This window comes from Coturnix japonica, chromosome 4 (assembly GCF_054131305.1).
Source record: "Coturnix japonica strain WE chromosome 4, WE-NBRP24, whole genome shotgun sequence".
In the NCBI taxonomy this organism is placed as follows: Eukaryota; Metazoa; Chordata; class Aves; order Galliformes; family Phasianidae; genus Coturnix; species Coturnix japonica.
Window position 1 is genome coordinate 34929249 of NC_140666.1, and position 12041 is coordinate 34941289.

Below are 12041 nucleotides of genomic sequence, written 5' to 3' on the forward strand. Positions count from 1 at the left end.
CATACCTCCTTTCTTCCTTTCTTCATTTGTGCGTTTTCTTATGTAAGAATGCACTCGAATGGGAAGACTGATAATTTCTTTTGATGTATCTGCAGGTCCTTTCCTTAGCAGCTCCATTCTTTCATGAAAGCAAATTGGCTACCAGGATAATTATAATAACCTGCTGTAAAGATAACATCTTGCAGGAAAAGAACAACAAGTAAAGAAACAGCCTGGGTAGACACACCCCTGACTCACTGAAGCTGCAAGAGTAACTTGCTGGAAAAACAGTGGTGCCCACTAAATCAATCTCTCTCTCTTTAAGCTAAAATCACACACAAACCCAGTAACCACCTTACAGTAAGGAAGGCATGACCAAGCACAGCGTGGCGCAACACAACCAGCCCGCTGGCATGAATGGCCAAAGCACACTAGGAATAAAAACATGTGCTAAGATAAATGTGTATGAAGTTGTCATTCAGAATCTGAGAAGAAAACTCTCTAACTCTACTGTGGTGTTAGAAAGTAGCATTCTTTTATTCCTCATAGTACGTACTGGGTGACTTGACAAACCAAATACATGCCCTCAGAGCTCAAGTTCTACATTTAAACAGTTAAGACAACACAAGTAGTCTTACAAAACATCAAAAGCAGACAGGGCCTCCACACAAGGCTGAACTGTCTCACTCCAGGAGTAGGTGGGGATGCAAAAGGTAGACATCAAGATACTTCTCTCTGTCATCTGTATCATGGAATGGCTTGAGTTGGAAGGGACCCCAAGGATCATCAAGTTCCAACCCCCTGCCACAGGCAGGGCCACCAACCTCCAGGTCTGGCCCTGACCAGGTTGCCTAGGGCTCCATCCAACCCAGTCTTGAACACCTTCAGGGATGGGGCATACACAGCCTCTCTGGGCAGCCTGTTCCAACCCTTGTCTTCCAGCACCTCAGTATATATCATTAAAAGACAGGTTGACAAGCAGATGTTCCGGGTGCTGAGTGAGCAAATGCTATGATTTTGGTGCTTATGAATAACAGGCATTCTCTTACTGAGCGTGTGCCAGTGAAGAAAATGCACCCAGAAGACGATGGAGGAAGACCACTGGATGAAGTAAAAGGCTGTTCCTTGGGCTGTCATGGTGCTAAAAGGATGCTAGACTGCAGAAGAGACCGTGGAATAGAAGACTAAACCTCATAAATCACTACCTGAGTAACAGGCATGTGTATGTTATTTAGTGGGTAACTGATGAACTGTCTGTGTAACTGTCTGTGGAAATACAGCGTGCTCTGAATCATATCACCTTTGAAGCACTTACAGAGGAAGCATCCCCAGTGCTTCCCACTGCTGCTAATAAAGAATACCTGACTTAACAATAACAAAACTTCGCCGTTAAGCTCCTTTCAATCAATTTGTTCGATTCGTAAGCAAAGGCTCATTACACACAGAGAAGGCGGAGAGCAAATCCCTGCGATACCCGTGAGGGAGGGAGGCGAGCGGAGCATTACAGCCACCAGGACGGAACCTTCCCTCGTCGCCGCGCGGGCCGGGCGGGCAGCGCACCGCTTCCGGCTTCCGTGCCGCCGGCGGAGCGAGGTGCTCGGTGCGCGGTGCGGAGCTCGGCCCGGCTGTGCGGCAGGAGGCAGCGAGGCGGCGGCGGGCTGCTCCGGAGGTGAATGATGAGCGCGTTGGAACGCGACGCGGTTTGGGGGCCTAGGTGGAACAGCTGGAAAGCTAACAGTGATTGCTTTAGAAAGCTTCGCTTGGAGAAAAGCTGAAGTGCCGATAGCTCAGGAGATCGGGTGCGGGTCAGCAGGATCGTATCTCCGTGGGCTGAGGAAGGGAAGCAGGCACGGACCTGCCATGTCCTGCGTGACAGCGTGCTGAGTGCTCTGACAGCAGCCGTAGGTGCAAAGGAGCAGGGGAGCACCGTGGCTGTCACTGTGCCTTCAGTACCTCTTAAGCAAGAGGTCCACAGGATCGTTCCAGTGCCTGGATCCTAAACGAGCGGCTCCTTGGAGCTGTTGGTTCCTTGGTTGGACCTGCTCGGTTGGTTCCCCCACGCCACTTCTCTCGCATTGAGCCCACTGATGGCGCTGTGCCTTTCCCATCTGAGCATCTGGTACCAGTGTCCAGTGTCCTAAACAGTGTCCTAAACATTTCCTTGGCCATCCTCCAGCCACAGGTTACAGAAGGGCTGTTAGAACTGCAGGTAGAACACAGTGCCAGTAGGAACTGGTTAGCACTTCTGAAATCCACTATAACCTGGTCTAGTACTGGACCTGGAGGTTGGTGGCCTTGCCTGTGGAGTTAGGGTTGGGACTTGGTGATGCTCGGGGTTCCTTCCAACCACGACCATTCTGTGATTCTGCAGTTTGAAAAGAACTGCAGCTAAGGACAGTTCTTACTGTTGTCATTTCTGGTGTAATAGCAATATTATTGCTCTAGTCAGAAAATTCAAAAGGCCGGTCAGGTCCCTAAAAAACTACGAGGTAGGGCAACAACAAAGGTGAGAGCTCAGAGGGGAAGAGTGATAGAATATCAATCCGTAGGGTGCTATTTGCTGTTTGAAAGCCTGGATTAACTCGATGGCTTTGTTAAAAGAACCTGACATCGTATTTTTGTTGTTGAAAGTGCAGCTTTCTAATGAGCTACAGTCTTCAGCATTTCTCATAATATGTGTCCTCAGTAGTCACCAAGAGTGTTTATTATGAAGGTTTGCCTCTTCAGTGCTTTCAATTAGGAAGTAATGTGAAGAAGCCGAGGTATAAATACTATTAGATTCTATTGTTAAATCGGCATTTGAGCAGTTAGAAAATTAATGTGCAATCTCACATTGAACTCCAGTGTCAGAAATGTCATACTCTAGAATAATGATTCTTGCCAGCAGGCAGCTTAGCAATACAATTTTGACTACATAATAAGACACTGAAATGCGGTGCAGAATGTTGCAGAGCAAGCAAGCTGATTTATGCATGCTATCGAAATCAAACTTTAACATTTGGTCAGGACAATATGTTTCTTTGCTTAGGAAAGTTAAGATCTTTTGAAAAGCGATACCAATTTTTAAGTTCAAGCTGCTACAGTTCACTGTCTATTGATGCTGCAGCTGTCCTTGCAGCTACCATCATGCACACCTACACATCAGCTTGATGTTAGGGATGAAACTGGGAAGAGCAGGAATTGTGGACTAGTTGTGCAACACAAGATTTGCTGGGGCATCTTGCTAGAGGAGTCAGGTTTACAAAACACAGGCGCTGTAGTGAAGTACCAAACTTGGAGCTAAATGCTAAGGATGGCCAAATTTTCACATCATCTGTAAGCATGGATGGTTTGGTTGCTACAGCGCAAAGAAATGCATCTGCCTTAGACTTAGGAGTGTCTTTTACAAATATGCTTAATAAGGCAGCGTTGCTCTTTTTCTTTGCATATTTGTATGTCAGTGGAGAGGTCCTTGCCTCTTCATGAGCTGCTTTATTTCCATGGTTGCTAAGCAAATAACCCTGCTGCCCCTTTCATTGCCTTGCTCTATCAGGTGTATAGATCTTGACTTTGGAGGAACATTTTTCATTTGGTTCACTTTTTAAGTTTACTCTGTACCTGGTTTAGAATGTGACGCCAACAACGGTTACATCAGCAGAAATGATGGTGAAGACTGAGCCTAAGGAAGGCTGCCTGACTTGAGTGCCAGCATCAACAAGAGAAATTCTAATGTCAGACTACACATTTTATCTCTCAGTCGTCCATTTCATGAAGTCAGGATAATAATGGCACATAGCAAATTAAGCATTCATGAATGTTGTGTATTTCATTGTGGAGATGATAAGAGTGCAGTGCTCTGATTCTCTGACAGTCTCAGCACTGCCTTGCATTGGTTCCCTCCTGGGCTCTTGAAATAGGCACACATTGAACCAGAGGAATTAAATCACCATAAATTCTTCTCGGGAATCAGTGGCATCTTTAAAGCAATGTATGCTCATCTCTCTTCATTATTACTATTGTGCTAGAACAATAAATTACAGGTTGAGACATCCCTTTCTCATCGCTCTTAAAGCTACAATAGTAACGTTTTGCTTTCTAAGCTTTCCCAAAGTGTGCCATTTGCACTTTTGCAGCAAACCATGACTCACTTACCTGAAGAATTTTTTTTTAACTGGTTGAAGTAGAGAGCTTGAGAAGAGAGAAGTGAAAATAAGCTGAGTATTGTTCTTATTAAACAGACAGTAAGGCAGTCTAAAGGGAGAGGCCCATCACAAATAATCCTACAAAGCGCATTATTTCAAAGGCAAAAGACTTAGAAGATAGTTAGGGACGGAGTTTAGGACAGCAAAATCCTTTCCAGATCACAAGATTCTTCATAGTTCATCACAGGATCCTTCATAGGGGACAGGAGTCCTTTTGAAAATCTCTCAGGAAAGGAAACAAGTGGAAATGAAACATTTAATAGATGGGAACTCCAAGATCTAGTTTTAGTGCTGGCTGTGTCATTTGTATCCATGTACTTACATGTATTTATTACATACCTTTTTCTGTCCCACAGACAGTGAAAGATGCCTAAAAAGAAGACTGGTGCTCGTAAGAAAGCTGAGAACCGTCGAGAACGTGAGAAGCAGATAAGGGCTTCAAGAGCCAACATAGATTTAGCCAAACATCCTTGTAATGCTTCAATGGTAAAATAAACTAAAATATTTTGTATTACAATACTTGATTTTAAATTATGTAAGATTTGTGGTAGCACATTAACTATGTATAGTACCTCTAGAACAACGTCCTTTACATTTAAGATTACATTTGTATCAGGGGTAGTAGTACTTGCATAAAAAGTTTGGTTCCTAATCAGAACTTAATTCTGAGTTTTACATGTTCTACATAACATAAAAACAATTACCACTGTTTTATTTCTTTTCTTTAGGAATGTGACAAGTGCCAAAGGTAAGCATTTTTCCCTTCTAAAGGCTAATGTATTATTTAGTCTCAAACATTTCACAGGTCTTGTTTTAACATTTTATTCCCTCCCCCCTCTCTCCATGTGCCTAGACGACAGAAGAATAGAGCTTTTTGCTACTTCTGCAACTCTGTTCAAAAACTACCCATTTGTGCACAGTGTGGTAAGTGGAAATAATGAATACAAACGTGCTATTCTCTGTTTCTTTTGTCTTCAAACTCTCTGCAGTTAAGGTGCCTTTGTCTTTAAGTGCTTATGCAATTTTTAGAGCAGGTTCTTTTAAATCTGTTTTGAATATCCTCCTTAAGAAGAGGTTCTTGCTCAATCACACAAATTAATGAACATACCTGTGACCCTCCAGGGTTTGCAAGTCTGGGCCATAGGCTTGTCTTCAGTATTTGATATTTAGAAGAATTTTACTTACTGCCTTTTGGGGCTGAGAACGTATGACTATTCCCCTAGATTTATGTGGGGGCGCTGTTTCCTAGTGGCAACAAAGCTCATAAGAGCTGACTGCCCAAAGGATACAATAAATACTACATTTTGGGGATGATATACTTGCTGATCACTTTAGTATCAATTAAACCAACATAGTTTTGTAAGCTGTTTGTGGCATGCTTTGAAATCAGATGAGGAGGACGCTTAGTATGTAGCTAGGTTCTGAATCAGGCTAAAACACCTATTTATGCAGCTTGCTTGAAGGTGAGGTTAATAATCATTCTGTACTTTGAAGTTGTTTTTTTGTGTCACTACTTCAACATATCATCGCAGATTTTACATTTTTCATTAAGTAATTTGGCCGTTTTGCAGTCTGACACGCAAAGCTGCTGACATCTGTAGCTTGCAGTGCCTTTGTTGGAACCTGCAGATACTGAGCACTTCTGGAAGCCAGGCTGACTGCGTGCAGTGGCACCGCGTCATCCTTCATAAGTCTTCCTTCTGTCATCACACTGTAAAGTACTAAAAACATTTTGTCTGTTTTACAGTCCAAAGTTGACTCCTGTATGTTGAATTTATCTTAATCTGCAGTGTGTTTCCTCAAAAAAAAGTGTTCCCAATCACCGCAAAATGATGCTGAGTCCCCTAGGGTTTGCCAACACAAAGGCCATTAGAACTCTTCGGTGCTTAATCAAGTGTTGGTGACAGACCTCATAAACCAATGTCATTTTTCCTCGAGTAGTCCCTGAAGGATGGGAGCCCAGCAGCTGTATTGCTCTGCTCCAGAGCCAGTAATATCCTCACCACATTATACTGCCCAGCTCAGACCACCAGTGGTCACTCCTCAGCACCATTTGGTATCTGATTGCATCAAAACCCTCTTGCTGGTAGTGCATACTGGGATTCATTTGCAGAGTAGAATTTAGTTTTATGAACTCTTGAGTTTGTTTGCTGGGAATATCCCCCGTAAGGAGGCAATAATAGAGACACCAAAGGGATCTGTTGCAGGTCAGCTTAAACTAGTGATAAAATCCCAGTGCAGTGACCTAGACTAGCAACAGGTATTTTTGCTTACATATCTACATACCAAGTAAGCATCTTCCTGGTAAAGCTACTTACTCTAGGGGAAAGATATCACCCTAGTTGTTTACCTGTGTCAGAAGGACTTTGAAGTGCAGACCGTGGCTTTTTTTCCCATACAAGCTCTGCATTTAAAGAGAATTATTTTGCCATCTCTTATTTGTTTTGAAAAACAAACAAAACACATTAAAAGCTTAAGCATCTAAGCATGTAAGTAATCAAGTCAAGTATGTGTATTATTTTCAGAGGTCCTCAGCCATGCCACTTTTGTGGTGGGACAAGCAGCAGTGTTGTCGATGTTCCTTAATTCACACCTTAACTATCTTGTTTTGACATTTGAAATCCTTGCCAATATATTCAGCCTGCCTCAAAATATACAGCAAGACAACCCACTACCTCATCTCAGCACTGGTGCTGAAAACAGACCATAATTCATTTGATCTAAGTGAAATACACGGGGAGGTTAACAAGTTGCCAAAATTTCTTTGCATTAGTCTTTAGCTGGATATACAATAAGTTCAGATGTTTGCTTGAATCTGTTTTTATACAAGCACTGTTTTTATTTTTATGTATTTTCCTTCTGGTTGTTTACTACTTTTTTTTTTTTTTTATTCAGGAAAAACCAAATGCATGATGAAGTCTTCAGATTGTGTCATAAAACATGCTGGTGTGTACAGTACTGGGCTGGCAATGGTGGTATGTATATAAAATGACAGCTTTTTTTATCAAGTGTGACATTATTCTATATAATATATCTATATTCTATATATATATCTTTCTAAAACAAGGTAAAAAAGGTTTGCAAACGATAGCATATGGCACACTAAGACTTTTCTCTCATCTTACCATTGCATTACTGAAAATGTAATGTTTTCCTTTTTAGACTGACCTCCTGCAGACCCTGACTGGTATTTTTTTGCCTGTGGGCTGAGGAGGCTTCTTAAATGCTATAATTATGTAGTTGATCTTCCGATCTTGCACTTTAACTAAAATGAAAATGTATCATTTATATTTCAGGTGCATTATTTGGTCTTTGCTGGCCATGGACCTGATGCTCTAATATAACGTGCTTTAATATCTGAAGGAGTGATTTCAGCTGTGAGAATCTATAGCTTTTTTCTTTTTTTTTTTCCCTTCAAATTGAACTTTGGTCTGAAAATGGCTATCATTTATAAAGTTCAGATTTTAGCTAGAAGACAAACTCCATGCATAAAATTTAAGATACAGATTTTAAATGGTAAAGACAGAAAAGGAGGAAAAGAAGTTGTTTCTCATTTTATGTAATCCTGCAAAAATGATTATTGAATTAAAAGAAAAGGAGAATCCTGAAGTGGCTTGATTGGATACTGATTGTTTTGTATTGACTTGCTCACCTGGAATAAACCCACAGAGAGAAGGGAGAGTGAGGAAGATACAGGGTTTTGAAATAAGTCTCTCTGGGCATTGTACAAGTCCCAGGATGCTGTCTTTCTGTAATTGCAGGGTGCAATCTGTGATTTCTGTGAAGCTTGGGTGTGCCACGGGAGGAAGTGTCTCAGCACGCACGCATGCATCTGCCCTCTTGCAGATGCAGAATGTATTGAGTGTGAAAGAAGCGTCTGGGATCACGGTAGGCTGCTCACCGTTAATGAAAAAATCTAAATTATGCTTTTCCTCTCATGTTACATAAGTTATTATACCTATATACTTAGCATTACATTCTTGGTCTTCAAGATTAGTATACTTAGTCAAAGGAAGGCATTCTCCCCATTTTAAAAACAGATCTTACAAAGTGGGGAATGTAAATGTGCCCAAGAACATGTACTTCTTGTCCCATCAGCTGAATGCTTTACATAATTAAGTACCGTATCTGATGATCAACATGCAATTTTCTGTCATTCTCACCCCTTTCATCTGCACTGGTACAGGTGTTTGGGTTCTCAGTTGCCTGGCAAACCATACTGATAACCATTTGTAGAATCCTTTCAAGTATAATTTTAGCGTGCATCAGAGGCGAGGGGGTGGGAAGGAGCAACACTGGATGAGAGAAGATCCAATACAATTTAAATAACACTAAAATGCCATAGTCAAATTGAAATAAACTACTAGCAATACTTGTTCTATATTTATGCTGTCTTGTCTTGTAGGAAACATGGTATTTTTCATACTAAAAGTGGATGCTAGTGTCTAATTTAGAACTTTCTTAGAGCATTAGACAAAGGGCAGAACTGGTCTTCAGTAAAAAAACAGCAATAAAAAAGTCACATAACTGCCTAAATTGTTTGTGGGGCAGAACTTGGCACCTATGCCTGTTACTGGTTATTTTGCCTTGATATATCTTCCAGGAGGCAGAATGTTTGCCTGCTCTTTCTGCCACAATTTCCTCTGTGAAGATGATCAGTTTGAACATCAAGCCAGCTGCCAAGTTTTGGAAGCAGAGACATTTAAATGTAAGTTGGTTGTTTGTAGACTCTTTATCAAAAACTCAACAGACTCAAATTGCTTCCTCTGTGTTCCAGCATAATCTCCAGTGCCTTTTCCAGGTATGTGTTGCCTTTTGCCACCACTGGAGGAAAGTGCCTACAATCCTGGTATAAAGGCAGAATTAAAAACCTGAACTTCTATAGAATACATCAACTTTTAATTGTGGTCATACAGTTGTAGTCTAAATCCCATTCTATCTGTGAAGAAAACTACTTTCCAACCCCAAGAGTTTTTATTAAGCACAGATGCTCTAGAAATGTTTAAATATATGAGCATTAGCATTTCCAATTCTGTTTTAAACAGAGTGCTGACTCTGACTGCTGACCTGTTCACATGGAGAACTCATAATACTAATTAATTCAGATACAGAAGCGTCATTATCCTAAGCGTAAGGCAAGGTGGAGAAAGTACTTGCACAGAGACTTCTTAAGATGAAATAGTGCTTTTGAGGAGTAACTTATTCACTGTAACTATTCAGCTTCGTGCTGCTACCAATTCCTAAGTGGTTGCCTTCAACGTACTCCCTCTAGTGGAGTAAAGAAACCAGTTTGAAGCTTTAGGACAAGTTAGATTTTGAGAGCACTGATTCTGCTGCTTTTTACAGTTCACGTGCCAGCTGTAATTCTTTAGTATAGATAGGTTTCCATATAGAGTTATATGCAATAAAATGCATTTCTTGAGGATAAGATGGAATATATGGAACAACTTCTAGGTTTGGAGTTTGTAAGCTCTGAGTGTCCTCAGATCTACAGTTTCCAAGTAATGAGTTTTACATATATTTTTTCCACCAACAGGTGTTTCCTGTAACAGGCTTGGGCAGCATTCATGCCTGCGTTGTAAGGTAAATATGACTGCAAGTAGTTGCAGTTTTTGACTTGTTCTTCTTAGCCTCCAGGGATGGTACCAAGGCCTGCTCTTCTTTTTCTTGCCCTCCAGTTTTTTATTTTTTTTCCCCCTCCATTCTCCATCACATCAATTTTGTCTTTCAAATTATTCTTTTTCCATGGATTTTCACCAGCTCCCTGGTATGCAAAACATGAGATTTCAATCTCTCATTCTTGCCTTCAGGTCACTGCATAGTTATGTTCTGATGTACATCTCCAAATGTATTTTATGTAAGCTTGCCAAGGTAAACCAAAGTTTGCCAGACCCCTTATGGGCAGCACTGTAACCCAGTCCTTGAATATGTTACTTTTTCTATCTGTTTATCATCACCTATGTGCAATCTCCTCCTCAGATAACTGTGAAACGACATTTAACACAGTAGTTCAACTTCATAAATGGTGTGCAGATTGCCCATTCCACTGCAGATAAGAGCTCAATAAAGTTTAATCCCACCCAGAAAATCCTGCTGCTGTTAGACACATTTTCACTGGCTTCTTGCTGATTTTTTTTGCTTGTATGATTAAAACATTTAGCCTTTTCACTATCTTTTCACCCTCCAGGCTTGTTTTTGTGATGATCACGTGCGAAGTAAGGTTTTCAAACAGGAAAAGGGAAAAGAGCCTCCCTGCCCTAAATGCGGCCATGAAACTCAGCAGACAAAGGATCTGAGCATGTCAAGTAAGCCTGCTTTTCTAGCTCACAAGCATCACAAGCTGATGATTACTTATCTGCATGGGAACAATGAGAAAACAGTTATTTTCAGCTGTTTTACAAAGCTTTGATGCATCTGTTCTTAGGGAAACATTGTGTTTTGTAGTTCTTGAAGCGTGTATCAGAGTCTTACTTAATCTTTAATTGATTCTGACACAGTCAAAGCTTTTGTTTAGTTCGAGATTTTAGTCATGGAAGAATTACATTCCTCACTTACACCTTTATTTCATTTACCAAAAAAAGGGTGATGAATGTAGAAGTGTCATTTGGTGACATACATTGAATCTACCTCTTAACTTTGCTTTAATAAATCAGAATACGTGCCATGTCTGCGGAGCATATCCAATTACAACTTTTCATGGCTAGAGTACTGAAGGCATCCTAAAACCTATATCATACTCTGGAGACAGTTATTGATTGTACAAACATGGCTGCACAGGAGGAGACTGCTTGTAGTGGAAAGGTTCTGTTAGAGCATGGATTTAATGTGAAAATGTCAGATTTAGAAAAAGGTTGAGTAGTGAACAAGGATGGAAAAGAAATGTCAGATACTCTGCTCAAATTGCTGTTGACAGGTGAGAGCATGATGGTTTTTCTCTCTGCCTACAGCGCGCTCTTTGAAGTTTGGACGCCAGACTGGAGGTGAAGATGCAGATGGAGCTTCTGGTTATGATGCCTACTGGAAGAACCTCTCCTCCAGCAAGGCTGGAGATGCAGGTGATCATGATGACGAATATGATGAATATGAAGCAGAAGAGGATGATGAAGATGAGGATGGAGGAGGGAAGGATTCTGATACGGAGACCACAGATGTATTCAGCAATTTGAGTTTAGGGAGGACTTACGCTAGTGGGTATGCACACTATGAAGAACCTGAAGATTAATTTGAGTATGCTATTGAGCTAGAATCTTTTGAGAGGTTGCACAAAGCAGATGCGTTATTGCTGAGTTGTATACATGCCAGTAGGATAGTTCTATCAGGTACTTAACATATCAGAGGTTGACAATAAAGTCTGGGACATCTATGGTAACTCCAGGTGAGATTTGTTGATATAAACCATTATTGGGTTTGGAACTTGGGCGAGAAAATTGGGGGAATATTTTTTATTCCTCTGACCACCTAAATGATGTTGTCTTTCGGTGACTGAGTGTGACGGTTTAATGCCTTGTTTCCATTTATGCATCAGAAATTAAGTTATTTTTACAGTATTTGTTAACTGACTTCATAAAATTAGTGTATTGTTGGGCAGCAGACTGCATTTCTGGGGGGTTACCACAATAAAAGTCAACTGCATTCTCAAATGAGTTGTCTCTAAATATTGATGTATCTAAACAGTTGGAAAGCAGGCTGTACGCAAAGAGTAAACTGAAATTAAAATAACTTATTAGTTTATGTAGGTGAAGCAAATCAATGTAGTTCTCTGTCTACTTGAACATTATCTTTCTGGTAGTTTTTAGTACATGACAGAAATCAATGGGGTTATTTGAAATCATTACCAGCACTCCCTCCCCAGATAATTGTAACTTTTATTGCAGCACAAGT

The 12041-nt window shown here is 40.8% G+C and overlaps 1 protein-coding gene across 1 annotated transcript; it reads left to right on the forward strand.

Moving 5' to 3' along the window:
* Positions 1 to 1555: 1555 nt before the first annotated feature.
* On the forward strand, positions 1556 to 11800 carry NOAZFP (nucleolar atypical zinc finger). Its single transcript, XM_015861073.3, has 10 exons — positions 1556 to 1648; positions 4517 to 4646; positions 4889 to 4908; positions 5014 to 5084; positions 7056 to 7135; positions 7922 to 8048; positions 8764 to 8868; positions 9697 to 9743; positions 10348 to 10465; positions 11108 to 11800. Exons 2-10 carry the CDS (start codon positions 4527 to 4529, stop codon positions 11380 to 11382), a joined length of 963 nt encoding a protein of 320 aa, XP_015716559.1. The 5' UTR covers positions 1556 to 1648; positions 4517 to 4526; the 3' UTR covers positions 11383 to 11800.
* Positions 11801 to 12041: the final 241 nt, after the last annotated feature.

Bases quoted from the DNA above. Each gene is read 5' to 3' on its own strand.
- NOAZFP (XM_015861073.3), top strand. From the start codon at position 4,527: ATGCCTAAAAAGAAGACTGGTGCTCGTAAGAAAGCTGAGAACCGTCGA. The intron at 4,647-4,888 runs GTAAAATAAACT...TCTTTTCTTTAG, and splicing joins ATCCTTGTAATGCTTCAATG to GAATGTGACAAGTGCCAAAG. The intron at 5,085-7,055 runs GTAAGTGGAAAT...TTTTTTATTCAG, and splicing joins ACCCATTTGTGCACAGTGTG to GAAAAACCAAATGCATGATG.